This window comes from Marmota marmota, unplaced genomic scaffold, assembly GCF_001458135.2.
Source record: "Marmota marmota marmota unplaced genomic scaffold, marMar, whole genome shotgun sequence".
NCBI classification, from domain to species: domain Eukaryota; kingdom Metazoa; phylum Chordata; class Mammalia; order Rodentia; family Sciuridae; genus Marmota; species Marmota marmota.
In genome coordinates this window covers 19,668,511-19,683,811 of record NW_026000249.1, presented here as the reverse complement: position 1 = coordinate 19,683,811, position 15,301 = coordinate 19,668,511, and the positions used below count along the sequence as shown (strand labels likewise).

Here is a 15,301-nt window from a genome sequence, read left to right as displayed (position 1 = left end):
ATATTTTAAAAAATGACAAAATAGGGCTGGGGTTGTGACCCAGTGGTAAAGCGCTTACCTAGCATGTGTGAGGCACTGGGCTCAATTCTCAGCACTACATATAAATTAATTAATAAATAAACTAAAGGTCCATCAACAATTTAAACACTTTAAAAATATTTTTAAAATGACAAAATAAAGCCCAATGCAGTGGTGCATGCCTGTAATCCTAGCAACTGGGGAAACCGAGGCAGGAGGATTGCAAGTTCAAAGCCAGCTTCAGAAACTTATTGAGGCCCTAAGCAACTTAGCAAGACCCTGTCTCAAAATTAAAAAAAAAAAAATTAAAACTGCGGGGTTCAATCAGCAGTACTCCTGCTGTTCCCCGCTCAAAAGAAAAAGAAAAAGAAAAAAAAAAAAAAAACCTGACCAAATAGAGGGTTGGGAATGTGATTCAGTAGTAGGGCACTTGCCCAACACCAGCATGTGCAAAGCCCTGGGTTCCATCTGTAACACCTCAAAAAATAAATAGAGAAGAAAAAGAAATATAGTATCTAAAATTTTAAACTGTTTAAGCAGATTTGATGCAGTCGAGGAGAGAAATGAATATTCAATCAGACAACTGGATAGAAGGAATTCTTAGGAATGAATGCAAAGGATTACAAAAAGGGAAAAGCTAGGGAAGTCCTGTTCAGAAAAATGGAGATTGAGAAAGTCGAACATTTATCCAATCCTTTAAGCAGAATAGAGTAGGAACAGAGAAGAGGCACTGTTTGTTGAGATCATGACTGAGAAGATTCCAGAGCTGATCAAGACTCTGAGCACATGTTTATGAAGCCCAGTGAATCTTAAACCAGTATAAATAAAACCATAGAAACACAACACAGGAAAAGGATAGATTACCTTCAAAGGAGCAACTATCAGCTCTACTACTGATAAGATGCAAGTGGACTAATATTTCCTTATACTAAAATAACAACAAACAAAACCCTGAAGTCTTTCAGTTAAGAATTCTATACTCAGTGATTCTTGATAGCTATCAAGAATATGGATTTCAGAAAAAGAGAGGTATTTTAAGATATCCAAGACTTGGGAAATTCATCATTAATAGACATCTAACCTAAGGATATACTTGGGACAAACTGATCTCAGAGGGAAGATTTGAGGTTAAAGCAGGAAAAAAAAGTAAATAATATTATCTAACATCTAACAATTTAAAGAATTAAGATAGTTTTGTGGGGTTAAAAATATAATTAAAGTATAATTAAAATGAATTCCTACAATAATGTATAAGCCCAATGATTGGTAAATGTATTTTGAAGTGTTCTGGATGGATGGTATTTATTATATTTAGGCTTTAAAAGAAAGAAATAGACAAACAATAGGGCACCATGGGAAATTGTACTATGCCAAGTAGTATTCTAATCAGGCCAGGAGGTTCTGATTCTAGTATCAGCTTTGCTGTCAGTTAGTTGGAGAGCCTTTGAAAAGTGAGTTCTCTGATCTACATCTCTGTTTTCTTGTCTGTAAAATATGAGGCTTTGGAACCTGATGAAATTTTAAAGCCCCTCATTATGATTCTCTGAGAAGTGGATCCTCTAGGAAAAAAAAATCAATAGTTCTGAGTTGTTGTTTTTCTTTCCCCTCCTTTGAAATTTTATCAATAAACACTTGCATTTTTCTTTGGGCTAATANTTTTTTTTTTTTGTATTGGGGATTGAACCCAGGTGTGCTTAACCACTGAGCCCTGTCCCTAGCCCTTTTTATTTTTATTTTTTTTTATTTTTGAGATGGAGTCACACTAAGTTGCAGAAGCTGGCTTTGAACTTATAATCCTCCTGCCTCAGCCTTCTGAGCCACTGGGATTATAGGTGTGTTCCACCGAGACTGGCTGTATTTCAGTTTTGTATAAAATCATAGATTGTATATGTGTCTGTGTTTTTGTTTTGTTTTGTTCTGTTTTTGTGGTGTTGGGGATTGACCCCATGGACTCATGCATGCCAGTCAAGCACTGTACCACTGATCCACATCCCATTCTGCAGATCATGTTTAATGCTGTGATTTATAAGTTCCCCAGCTAAAGTGGCTCAGATTACCCTTTTTCTTGCACACATGGAACATAGGTGTTCAGTAAATATTGTTGAATGAATAAATAGTTGCCATGATTGTAGGGAAGATGTTTCACATTTCTTTTTCAGAATCCTAAAGGTTATATATAGAGGTCTTATGGCCAAGGGACATGTTGAGTATTGGGGGTGGTATGCAGGTTCCTCACAATTCATAACCTAGTGCTTTCAATCACTGTTGCTCATATTTTATCTTTGTGATATAGGAATAAGTAATCCTTTAAATGTTTTATATACTTAAAACTTTAAATGTTTACATGCTACCTTGTGTAGCATAGGTATTATTATTTTTACTCCGCTTTTACAGATAAGGACTCTGAGATCCTGAGGTTAGTTTGCCCAAAGTTTTATAAGTGAGAAATAGAGACTTCTCCTAAGATTACGTTTTAGGAAAACATTCAGTGGCTAGTAGAACTTTGATAAACCACTTGTGGAGTGGCAAGGACAGAGGCTTCATGGCCAGACAGAGTTGGACACAAATCTTATGTGAACTCTAGATGCATGCTATTCAAATGGTCTGTCTGCCATACTTTATCTGGAGTTTATTAGAAATGCAAATCCTCTAGCTTTATCTCTTTATGTCCTAAATTAAAACTTGCATTTTAGCAAGATCCACAGGTGGCTCTTGAACACATCTCCTTTAGAACATGTCTTTCTTCCATCATCAGAATGATCCTCCCAGGTATTTAATTATCTTTCTATTATTTCTCTTAACAAAGGTAGTCAATGATGGAGAAGGCACCATGCCATGAATAGCCTGATATTTTGTGGGTGAAGAATGATTTTCTATGGACTAGTTTCTTAAATACAATAAAGTGTGGTAAAACTTATAAACTATCATTCATCAAATAACCTCATAGCTTATATACTTCATTTATTTTTCATAATAACTTGTGGAAGTATTATTGAACCATTTTACAGATGATCAGTGCTTCAGAGAATAACTCCCACATCTTAGTAAATTTCAGGCCTGGTTTCAAAGCTGCATTTGTCTGGTTCCACAAAACAAGAGCCTTGAAGCTAAAGATTGGAGTGGTCATTTGTTGTGAAATCATACTCTCCTAAATCTGATCTCACCATGATTTCCCTTTTAGACTACATCAGGAGAAGATGTCCGTGACTTTGCCAAGGTACTAAAAAACAAATTTCGAACCAAAAGGTATTTTGCGAAGCATCCCCGAATGGGCTACCTCCCAGTGCAGACTGTCTTAGAGGGGGACAACATGGAAACGTGAGTAGTGGCCAAAGCAAAACAGACTGTCATTTGATGTATATCTGAGCTCCTGTCAGCCAAATTCCCTCCTTCACTCCCAAATGCAAACAGTCTCTTCTGTTTCTCTCTTCAGATTTACTGTAGCTGAAAAGAGAAAAAACAAGTTGATGTTCAATCATCATTTTCTTATGTCTCCCAACAATTACCATTTCCGCAAGTTAAACTTTATCTCACAGGGGAAAGGAAAAAAAAAAAAAAAACCAAACACATAATAGCCACCAATTGCCTTGCAAGGTTTTTAAGAAATATGGGACTGTTTACAAATGAGTGATGTCAATATTTCATTTTGATTTTTCCTCCCTCACAAGTCAGTAGATGTGTGTCTTTCTGTATCTGAATGTGTGGTCATCCCTAGTCCCTTTTTTTCTACTTGAGAGAAAATCTAGTCACCGAAAATTGCTTCACAGTAAGTAGTAATGATTCTCATGATCAAGCCAATGATGTTGTCACCTCTTTTAAACTTGTTCCTTATCTGTTCCTGTAACTCTGATGGCAGTCACACGGCTGTTTGTTTTTCTTTTAATTCACTTTCCACCTTTATTTGGCTGTTGCTTTCCATAGTTCATACTTAATTAGTTGGATTTTATTTCTTTTGACCTTTCAGTAATTTTTGTTGTGGCTGACTTTGCCTGTGTCTCTCTTCACCACCTCATTTTTTTGTTTTGCAGTCCCGTTACTCTGATCAACTTCTGGCCAGTAGATTCTGCGTGAGTACTTTTGCTGAAGGGCGCTGCTACCACCGACACATTCGCTTGCTTGATTTAAAAGAATTTTTTTTCTGGTTCTGTTTTGTTTAGAGGCATATTAATTTCCTTTCTTTCATTTTGGTTTTTGTTTCTTCTCTTGATGAGACCTAAGAGTGCCGTCTACCATAGATCAGAAAAATTGGAGTAGGATTTTCAGGTCCCCCTCTGGTTGAAATTCTGAATAGCTGAAATCTTGGCCTGAGTTCAAATTAAAATCAGAGAAAGGATTGGAGTTTTAGTGTATTCCTGGGAGACATGTTTATATATTTCCTCAACCATAAGCAAGGAAGAGCCTCCTGATTACATAAGAGTGTTCTTTAGCCCTATTTCTTGAGATTTGGTGCTTTAGGGCCTTCAAAAGGGTTATGGTTCTTTCCTTAGGTCCTGTCATCATTGGAGTTTTAAAACTCAGAAGGGTCAATTTTAGAGTACGGTGTTGAGTTTGGCTGAATAATTTCAGTGTAGTGTGTGGACTTTTTATCATTATATATACTATGCTTTTGACTAATTTTTATATACGTTGGTTTCTACATTTTAAACTAAAGTCATTTTACTCTCCTCTCCAAACTACCTTCAGTTCATAAACAGTTATATATTGACAGTGGGAAAAAATGTACTATAATCTGTTATTACTACTGGTGTATATTAATAATACTAATATTAGATACTGAGAGATGATTGATTTATCTCAGAGTTATAATATTGGAAATCTCTTGGGGCTGGATGTGGTGGCTCATGCCTATAGTCCCAGCTACTGGGGTGGCTGAGATGGGAAGATTGCTTGAGCCCAGGGGTTTGAGGCCAGCCTGGGCAATATAGCAAGAACCCATCTCAAAAAAGAAAGAAAACTCCTTTGGGGGCCTGTGATTTATACATTAACAAACAAAGTGTACCTGTTTTAAAATGCTATTTTATGGTGTTTCTATAACAAATATTTGGTAATTCACAGTATGTTTTATCAAAATATTCATTTAAGGTCAGGTAGCTTTATTACATATATAGGGGAAATGACCAAATTAGAAGAGGGACTCGTGTAAGAGTTCAGTTTATTTATTTGGGACTTTTAAAAATTAATCCACCACATTATTAGTTTAAGCCAGATCTTTTCTTTAAAACCCTGTGTTGATAAATGCAAATGATTACTTGAGGTTTATTTTAAGTCCTTATTGTCCTAAATGAAGTAGATTACTTCCCTTTCTTTTTTAAAACTGTATTACTGTGCCCCTTAATTTTGAGATATAATAGCTATAAGTAGCAAATTGTCTGATTTTTCCTTAAATCCTGAGCTTTAGCAATTTAGGAAGTTATTTAGATTCAGTTATGCTCCTGGCCTGTTGGTAATTGTTTTCCTTAACTCAGGTAGTCTGTTTATAGAAGTTAGAATCTTTCATAAATGAGAAACTTTTTAAAAATTGATATACTGAAGTCCTGAGCTTGATTGGATCCTGCTAAGTAAACATATTTACCCTTGTTTGGAGTTCAGTTTAACCAAGTAAGAAATCCAAAAGATAAGTATGCTGAAGTACTATTTTTTTTTAAATGCATGGCTAGAGGTAGCACAAAAATAATAAGAAAGAGTATCAAGCACTTCTTTAAAAGAAGCTATACATGAGCTAATAAGAGGAAAACATCAGGACAATCAGTTAAAAGTAACATTTTAAGTAGAGTGTGTTTGTCTTCTTAGATTTTGAAGTGCTTTAAAATTAATGCCATCCTTATGAAAGCATGTTTTCTAACAATTAACATACCCTCCATAATTCATCTTTTTGTGAAAAGGTTGGTTCGGTTATTTCAGAAGAGTGGGAAATTCTGATTTTGAGAAAGAAAACAAGCCCAATAGAATGAAGTCTGTGTTTTCTTTAGTACTATAATTTTATTAAAGTCTTTACTCATAGGATTATAAGTAATAATGTATAAAATCTATTGTAAACCTATCCTATTCAGGCAGAAGAGTCAGGTCCTAATGTTTTATTTTGTAAGAATTCTTTTTGATGTTAATAGATCTTATGATGATGACAATATGTATTTAATTCATTCAATATGGATCACAGATTAGAAAGTTTCCTGAGATACAGATCTTTTGGGTTTTGCCCGTATTTGTCATATTATTTTAAACTAAATCTAGCTTAGGCCTTTTTTATTTATCCATTAAGTGGGGCAGTCCAACAATGTTCTTTGAGCTATTCTGCTTTGAAATCTAGATGAATGAAAACTTATCAATGGGGGTTTCACAAAAGAGAAAATAGTGATAGGTAAGATGCCATTGGCCGAGTGAATTATTAATGGTAACAAGAAGTAAACTTTCTTGGTATATGGTTTTGTATTTAGGAGGCAGGAATTGGGAATAGTAGTATTATTGTCCTTCAAAAGTGTTTTCCAAGGCTTATGTACTTAGTTTTATTTCTGGACTCAGTGTTTTTTTTTTTTTTAATTTTTACTAATTCTTGGTTTTTAAATGATTCTTCTCTGACCAGCACTCCCTTTTGGCTTATTTTCTGGTTTAATACGTATCTCTTTTAGTGTATTTTTTTAAGATTTCTGATTATGATGAGTTCCTATGCATACACATGCTGCAATAGGTGCTACATACATTAATAAGAAAAATAATGTGGAATCAATTATCCTTGAGGCTAAGAGTTAAAGCTCTAAGATTTTCTCTATAAGACTGTATTCATATGCTTCAGATTTACATGCCTGCTTTTCTTGGTATAGTTTTACTCCAAAGTCTTGGGTTTTCTTTCCTCTGTACAGTACTACAGTAGCAAACTATTGTAAGAGAAAATTCTACTAATGTATTTTCATTGATGGTGGCCTTTTAGCTTATAAAAATAAGTAACCGAATGACTGATCTATTCCAGAAGATAATGCTTATAAGTCAAACAATCCAAGTATTAAATTATCTTTACCTGCAGTGAAAATTTCAAAACCTTAGCATTTTGCGACAATGGGCTATTCCAGGACTCTAGAAAATTAGCAGATTGACTCTCCAAAAATATAGTGAGGATTCACATGGAAATCTTTGGATCTGCCTATTAAGTTGGGTAGTCATCCTTTTGTTTCCTCATGAAAATTGAAACATCTTTTTACTTGACCTAGACAACAATGATTTCATAAATAAGACTTTTATCTCTCAGGGAAGTCTTCTAGTTCCCTAGTTATTTGCTGTAATGTGTTGTAATTATCTTATGATAATATATCTTCATTAAGAAATTTTAATTTCTGGCACACTTCTTATGTAAATCTAGTTACAAGTAGCTACTTTTTCTTTCTTCTTTTTTGTTTTTTAACCTAAGGGAAAATAACATATTCTTCTTAGTGTTCACACCAAGCCCTTGAATGCTGCTTGGGCTTTAGGTTCAAGAAGAGCCCTTGCTGAATACCTTACTGTTGACTTTTGGATTCTGTGTCAGGAGAAAACTGGAAGAGACCTTTTGTTCTATTCCAATTAAAACAAAAAGCACAAGCCCAAAACAGGTGTTTCCCCACCCCTAATGTTAATCCAAAAGATAATATAAAAATTTCCAGGAAAATTAATAGTTCACATAGTAAAAATATAAAAATATATATTAACCCTACCAAAATTCTAGCCTATGGAGCTAAGAAAAGGTAGAAATTTTTTATTATAAAAAATTATATTGACTACTCATGCTAACTTTCCTCTTGTTTCTCATCTGTATTTTAGAATATGGCTGATAAAAATATTTCATATATTGTCACATTCTATTGAATTAGTAATTCTTTTTTAAAACATCATAATATAATCTTGGGTCATTCTGTTTTGTTCTAGAAAGTAGTAATATGTTTCTGCTGTTAATTTGGCAGATATATTCCTTGTGTAGAAAATTCCACAGAACAGTACTATGGGAAATATTAAGAAGTCTTGGACTGGAGTACCTTCTTTGAGACTAAAAGGCTTGACTGTAAATGTTTTAGGCAAACCTATAGTTTGAAGTCCGTAAATAGGCAGCTAATAAATGGCTCAGTCATAAGTGTTTAAAAATTTAAATTTCATAGTGATTTAACACAATTTCAGAACTATAGGAGATGAGATACTACAAGCTTAGGAGGACAAAATGCTTCATAGAGATTTTCTCCCCAGATCTTTTCTGTAACCAAACTTTCCAGAAAATTTTTGATCTTTGTGGCTTTTAAAGAAAGCAGAAGTATGAGAAATCATCTCTCCAACCTGGATTTTAAATTCTTGATGCTAAGATACAGAAACAGTTTACTGTATATTATCCGTAGAATTAGAACAAAAGCATTCTAGGCCATGTATTTAACATAACTGTGTGGTGGGTTTTTTTCTCCATTAATGGATGGTATCTGTGACTAATCACATTTTCTGCCTTATAGGCCTGCCTCGTCCCCTCAGCTTTCACACGATGATACTCATTCACGCATTGAACATTATGCTAGCAGGTATGAGACTAGTTGAATGCCAGGCAAATATTGATTGAAGTAACTAACCAAGGAAAGCTAACCAATAGTAATTTTAAACAAATCTTTTCTTCCTTCATCTTGCCTAATTTCTACTAATCAACTTGCCCTCTAACGTGCATGCCATTCCACTGCATGTTGTTTTTGGAAACCAACAAGAATGTTGGTCCAGAACAATCTTCCCTAACCCTGGCCTTTAAACATTTCTGGTAGCATTGTTATGTTTTGTATACTGAACACACTTACCAAATTGGCGTAAAAATCAAATCATCTAACCTCCTTAGAAAACTGCTAGACTAGACATTAATCTGTGAAGAAAAGATACTATGTTATATGGAGAATATGAAAGCGTCAGCTTTCCATTTGTGTTTATTTTATGTGATACACTATAAAGAAGATAATAATTAATTTTCCTAACCCTTGGACCTTTCTATCCCACCTCCTTTGTATTTGACATAGTTTTATACTGAAAACCTGAATTATTAATTATAAAATATCTCATGCTTGTTAAAGAAATCTGTAAGAGTTTGATTAACTTTTTTTTGTTGTTGTCAAAAGACTTTATCATTCTCTGAGGTAAAGAAGAGTTTAAAGGTAAAAATTGGTGGCAGAACATTTAGTGACCTTACTGTGAATCCATCCTTTACCAACATTCTGACTTTGGACATGCTTACCAATCGTGAAAAGCATTAACTAGCTTTATAAGTCTGTCATCAGTGGAAGGCATAATTGTCTTAAAAGACAAAGGGTAGTGTAAGGTATGGGGTGCATTTGTTGTTAGGGAAGCTTTTCTTCTGAAAATAAAAATCTGTTCTCAGTGAAAGGAAGATGGACCTGTGGAAATAAAACAGCAATGAAATACAACTTCCCTTAGAATTTATATCAGAAATGTTAAGCTACTCACTTGCTGTGGTCTACCACACACTGCTTCGTATGGTTAAGCCAACACACACATCCTTTAATTTGAAGGATTCCTTTCTCCTCTTGCCATGATTTATCCTTTAGTTTTCAGGAATGTTCGATTAGGTCTTGAATAGATTCTAAGAAGTCACATAAGTTTTAATGAGCTTTTACGTTTTTTATCAGGCTAGCAGAAATGGAAAACAGCAATGGATCTTATCTAAATGATAGCATCTCTCCTAATGAGAGCATGTAAGTATCCCATCTCTTTTTACAAAATGTTCCTGACAATGAAATTGCTTGGAGGGATTTAGAGGTAGGATAGCATAGGATATAGGAATTAGCATCATATTCATTTGATCTTTCAAAGAGCCATTCATTTACTGCTTTTCTTTTAACTCTGTAACAGCCTGGCACAGAATGAGCTCATTCAGATTCAGGCATTATTAATATTCCAGAGTAGTAAAAATCATAGGCCCTGTTCTTGTTGAATCTTATTTAATACCATATCATTACCAATTGCAAGAGTCCCAAACACTTATACTAAATGCTTAATCTTTTACCAAACTTCCAGATATTTAAAAGGATAGGATACTAATTTTAAAGTAATGGCTATGTAGTATTTTTTCCACCCCTGGGGAGTAGAAATGTGATCTTGCTATTCCCATATGGTAAGATAGTTGGGCATTTTCCTTCAGAAATCCAAAGTAGGAGATTTTTGTGATTTAGCATTTTCACGAAGTTACTAAAGTGAGTCAGTCTTGTGAAGAATTTCCAGAAGAAGGAATTCAAGTTCAGGTCTCAGTTTGTTAGTGGGATGATAAGTCAACCCTGTCAAACTTTAAGGAAGGAAATTGAATGATGCTAAAAGTATCAGCAAACACAGCTATGTCAGGGAAACAGGCTTCATTATAGACAAGGGACAATATTCACAATATGGAGCACAGAGGGACATTGCCATGAACTCACAAGTGTTGGCCAGGGTCCTAGGTAGAGACAGCAGATTATGAAGCAAATTGGAAGGAAAGAGTAAGACTTTCCCAACCGAATAAACAATGTAGAGAGGAGAACCTAGTCAAAATGCAACAGTCCTTTGTGTTTGACCAGTTATGGCTGTTTCACCATCTTGTCATGGAGAATAGGCAAAGGGAAGAATGGTAAATTTATCATACATAGCTGGTGTAGCAACTCAAAGTCTTGCTCAGATGAGAAAAGGGACTTCATGAGGATTAAGCCTAAGGAAATTGTATCAAAGTGGCATTACTATATAGCTAGTTATTGAAGACATGAGAATAAATCATCTCATCTAGTACATTAAGGTGATCAAGGTAATAATAAAGAATCAAGTCAGCACTCTGTAGTTTGTATATGACTTAGTTCCTCCACATAAACAAACAACCTTTTTCTAGTTATAACTGTGCAGTTTCTTTCTTAGCTTTTGGAAAAAAGGTATTAATGAGATTCCTATATAAAATTCTTAAACATGAAAATGTATGCCCAAAGAATCAACCAAATCAAATGACTATAGTGTTTTGCCTCTTTGGCTCACTGATTTTGTATAGTAGAAACTCTAACACATTCAAATTAGTTCAGTGGCTGCCATTCACTGACTGCCTTAAAAGAATAGTAAGAAAGGCTTAATTACAACTATCTGTTATAATTAAAAATGGGAACTTCTAACAATAAAATTTCAGAATTTGGGAAGAGGACTGATAAATTAGATAGGTGGTAAAACTGCTTTTATTTTTAAATGAAATTCAGGACAAAAAATCCATTTTCACCCAATTTTGGATGGTAAAAAATGGTATTTAAGAGCAGGTTTGGGGAAGTAGTTTAATGGATTGGTTGATTTCACTTATGTTTCTTTTTAACACCAAATAATTATTTTTAGTTGACTCATCACATCTTCACCAGTTATCTGGCTTGATGGACCAAAATAATTTAAATCAGGGGGACTTCCTCCTAAATAATAAGATTTTTTATTCAACTTAAAACTAAGTTTAGAGAGGGAATACAAAGAACATTAGCCTCTCACTAAGAACAGAGTGAAGTTTTTATAACTTGAAGGAAATTGGCTTTCCAGGACCTTGAAACAATGCATTCTGAGAATAATTTCTCCTGGATATTACAGGGTTCCTATTTTCCAGGAAAGGTTGCTGATGCCTCCCCAAATATAGCTTTTTACTTCTGTTTCCCCTAAGATTAGCCTTTAAGACTTACTCTGAGGAATATGTTGTTCTTTCTTCTTTAATCAGTCGCCTTAATGAATTTTCCCCCTCAATTTTTGTGCTTCTGTTGAAACAGTAATTGAATGAAACAGTTATTTATCTAGAGCTTAATTATTGTTACCATTCTGCCTCCATGACTTTCATAAGTTAAAATTAGCTCACTGAAGCAACGCTTCTTGGTTACCTTGCCTTTCACTTAAGAAAATATTTACTCTATTATTTTAAAGGCTACAGGATTTTTCCCCCTAATCAGTACCAGCAGTAGTGTGGGTTAGCAAACAGATTATATCTTGACAGGCTTGGTACCAAAGCATGAAATGACCATTATGTCTTCTCATACTTATTAACTATTGGCTAAATGGTCAATGCACAGTCCTGGTATTTCCATAATCCTACCTTTTCTTTATCCATGTAAATAGGCCAATCAATTTCACCTGAAAATTCAGCCCAAAACACTTTGAATTGTCATCTGTAGGGTGGTAGACCACAACTTTAATAGTACCTAAATGTCTTTAGAACCAGGAAATAAGATCTTATTGTTAATAGCAAATAAATGTTTCTATTTTCCATACACACCCAAGTCCCTGACCCCCAAAGCAAAATAAGGGGGGGAAAAAACCAAAACCTTTGATTTTATTTTCCAGAGATGATGAACATTTGTTAATCCAGCATTACTGCCAAAGTTTGAACCAGGACTCCCCCCTGAGCCAGCCTCGTAGTCCTGCCCAGATCTTGATTTCCTTAGAGAGTGAGGAAAGAGGGGAGCTAGAGAGAATCCTAGCAGATCTTGAGGAAGAAAACAGGTGAGTTTTCTTTCTAGCTTTGTCATTGGTAAGCAGAGTGCATAAACTTGCACACACAGACAAGCTCCAGGAATCTTCACTTAGAGTTATTCTGTGTCTAATTGTTTGCTAAAATAATCTGTTTAGCTCCATTTGCAGATTCTCTGTCTTTTTTTTTAATCTGAAAGAAGAAAATGAATGCAATAGTATGATTAAGAAATCATTTTAGGTGTGAAGGGATTAATGCTGATGGGGTACTTGGTTTTTGCATGTATTTCGGCTTTGATTTTATATTTTAGAATAGAATTTAAGAAAAAAATAGGTCATGTAATTTTATGACTATATAATCTTTACATGTGTTTGGCCATATTATCTCAAAACATTTAAGAAAGTAGATTCATTGGCTTGGTCATATTTGGGAATAGATTATTTCATCTTATTATTCATCATCAAATGCAGAAGTCATTACTTGCGTTCACCATGATAGCCGATTACAGAGATAATTCCAGTTCTCAGCCATCACCTGTAAAAAATGTTCATATAAAAATAGCAGAAATTGTAGAAGAGGAAAAGGGCAAAAGAAAATTCACAATGACTGCAGAGAGGAAAAAGTTGTAAAAACCTGGAGTACTGTGTGGTGTTAGGATAATGCAAATCATTTTATTTTACTTTGGTGTATTACATTTATTATATCCTAGGTCCTCTGGTTAACAAAGCCTTTACACATAATCATTTCTAACTCACAGTGTGCCTTCTTCAGGCAAATGCCACCAGGCAAGTCTTTAAAGGAGAAATTGCTCAAATTTGTTGCACTTAAGTACTTTCATCTCTTTGGTTTAGCCCAAGGCACCAAGACCTCTTAATCAAGGCAACACAGTATGTCTGAGAACCACTGCCCTCAGGGAGGATGTCACCTCAAGATGAAAAAGCAAACTGCCATTCATTCAGTTCTTTCTCCTGCCACTCCCTGCCTTCTATCTCTTAATATGTTATGACCTATGGCCATAGCTCCTTATCTGGTTTGCTTCCTTTTAGTTTCTTTCCCACCCCTGCAATAACTCCTCCATATCGACTACTTGTACATTTTTCCAGAATCAAGACCCATCATGACATTCTTCCTTTATTAAATGACTACATCTTGGGAGGAAAAAAAAAAAAAAGAAAGAAAGTCCAGCTTCTCGGCTGGGCATTCAAACCTTCCACAATTTTCTCATGACCTGCTTTTTCAACTTCATCTTCTTTTGTACTCCCTGCATTCTGGCTATACTGTGGTAGCTATTATTTCTGACTACATCTTGCTCTCATCCACTTTCAAGCTTGTTTCTCAGCCTACCTGCTATCCCCCAACCTTCCACTGCCCTTTCTAACAAAGGAGTCCCACCTTTGCTCACAATAACTTTCCTCATAGAACCCTCCTAGGGCTCTGCAGTAGATGCAATCTATCTTTTGCTCATATTACCAGAACACTTTGGACTTTTCTTAGAGAAATCCTTGACAGTTTGCCTTTTTATCAGTTACCATCAGGGCCTCCCTGTAATGAGGTACTTGAGTGCTTTTAGGGCAAGGACTGTGCCCTGATCCTCTTCATGTCCTTTGTAGTAAGTACCCAGCACAATATGAATACTTAGTGGGTACTCAGAAAATATTTGGTGGAAACCTAAAAATACAGCAAGGATATCATATGAGTACCACCCTGGAGGTAATATTATACATTATTTTTTGTTTTAATGATAACTGTATTCTGGGTCTTATTTGTAAAATTGTTCAGGAATAAAGACCATGATAGATAAAGCATTTTCCTCCACTTTATTGAGAATAATCATTAGTACTCATTCATGTTAAATCTTTAATAATTATAGCGGTCAAAATCAAATAGAAAAAATTGTAAAGAGAATTTGATGTTATTGAGGAGTCAGTACATTTTTGTAGTATGTGATTATTGCCCTTGTTTAATAGATCTGTTTAGTTCATTGGTCAAGAGCTCTGTCTTGTACGTCATTAGCACACTTTCCCCCCATACCATGGCAACCAGGTCAAAGAGTGTTAGTAAAAAAAAAGAATACTGATAACTATCATTTATATATCATTATATGATTTTCAGAAAGCTTTTTTTGTGTGCTTGTGATTGAACCCAGGACCTCGGGAACACTAAACACACTCTTTACCACTGAGCTACATCCCAACCCTTCATTTCCAGATCACTTTAATATATTTTAAATCATTTAATCTTCCTAAAAGCTCTATAAGGAAGAGCTTTTCTCCTTTCTATAAATGAGGAAAATGCAGACTCAGAGAGGTTCCAATAGATTGCCCCAGATTTCACAGTGAGCCCATGGTAGAACTAAATTCAAATCGAGACTTTTCTGACTGAAAATAGCCAACTCTACCTTGAATCAGAGAACAAAGAGGAGTAATTCTGTGTAAATGGTATTTACATAGAATCATGGCTTATTCCCCAGAATGTACCTTATCTTGAGGAAATATTTATAAGGAACCAATGTCCCTGAAAAAAACCAGTTCATCTACTTGTGGTACAGTGACAGCCACTCTACTCTGAAAGATATCCAAGATCATTCTCTAAGAATGGGATGATTTGTTCTCTGAAAGAAAGGAGAACATTATACCAGGGCTACTTAGAACTCCAAAATGAAGAATCTTGTGTTGATGCAGGTCTTTCTGTAAGTTATCTTGATCTTCAGGAAAAGGTCAGAATGAGTATCTTGCTTTCTCCCAACACTTAGTCACATTCATATCTCCTCCCAAGTCCCAGAGAAATATCTCTATAGACCTCCCCTCCTGAAAACAACCTGTCTGATTCCCTCCCTCCCTC

The 15,301-nt window shown here is 35.0% G+C and overlaps 1 protein-coding gene across 1 annotated transcript in view; it reads left to right on the top strand.

Moving 5' to 3' along the window:
• Positions 1-15,301, top strand: part of Dmd (dystrophin) — a 1,737,386-nt gene that overhangs the window by 1,675,959 nt on the left and 46,126 nt on the right. Inside the window, exons 61-65 of the mRNA XM_048796385.1 lie at positions 3,200-3,336; positions 4,047-4,085; positions 8,478-8,543; positions 9,648-9,713; positions 12,334-12,492. Coding sequence (XP_048652342.1) covers positions 3,200-3,336; positions 4,047-4,085; positions 8,478-8,543; positions 9,648-9,713; positions 12,334-12,492 — 467 coding nt within the window. The remainder of the gene's footprint in view (positions 1-3,199; positions 3,337-4,046; positions 4,086-8,477; positions 8,544-9,647; positions 9,714-12,333; positions 12,493-15,301) is intronic.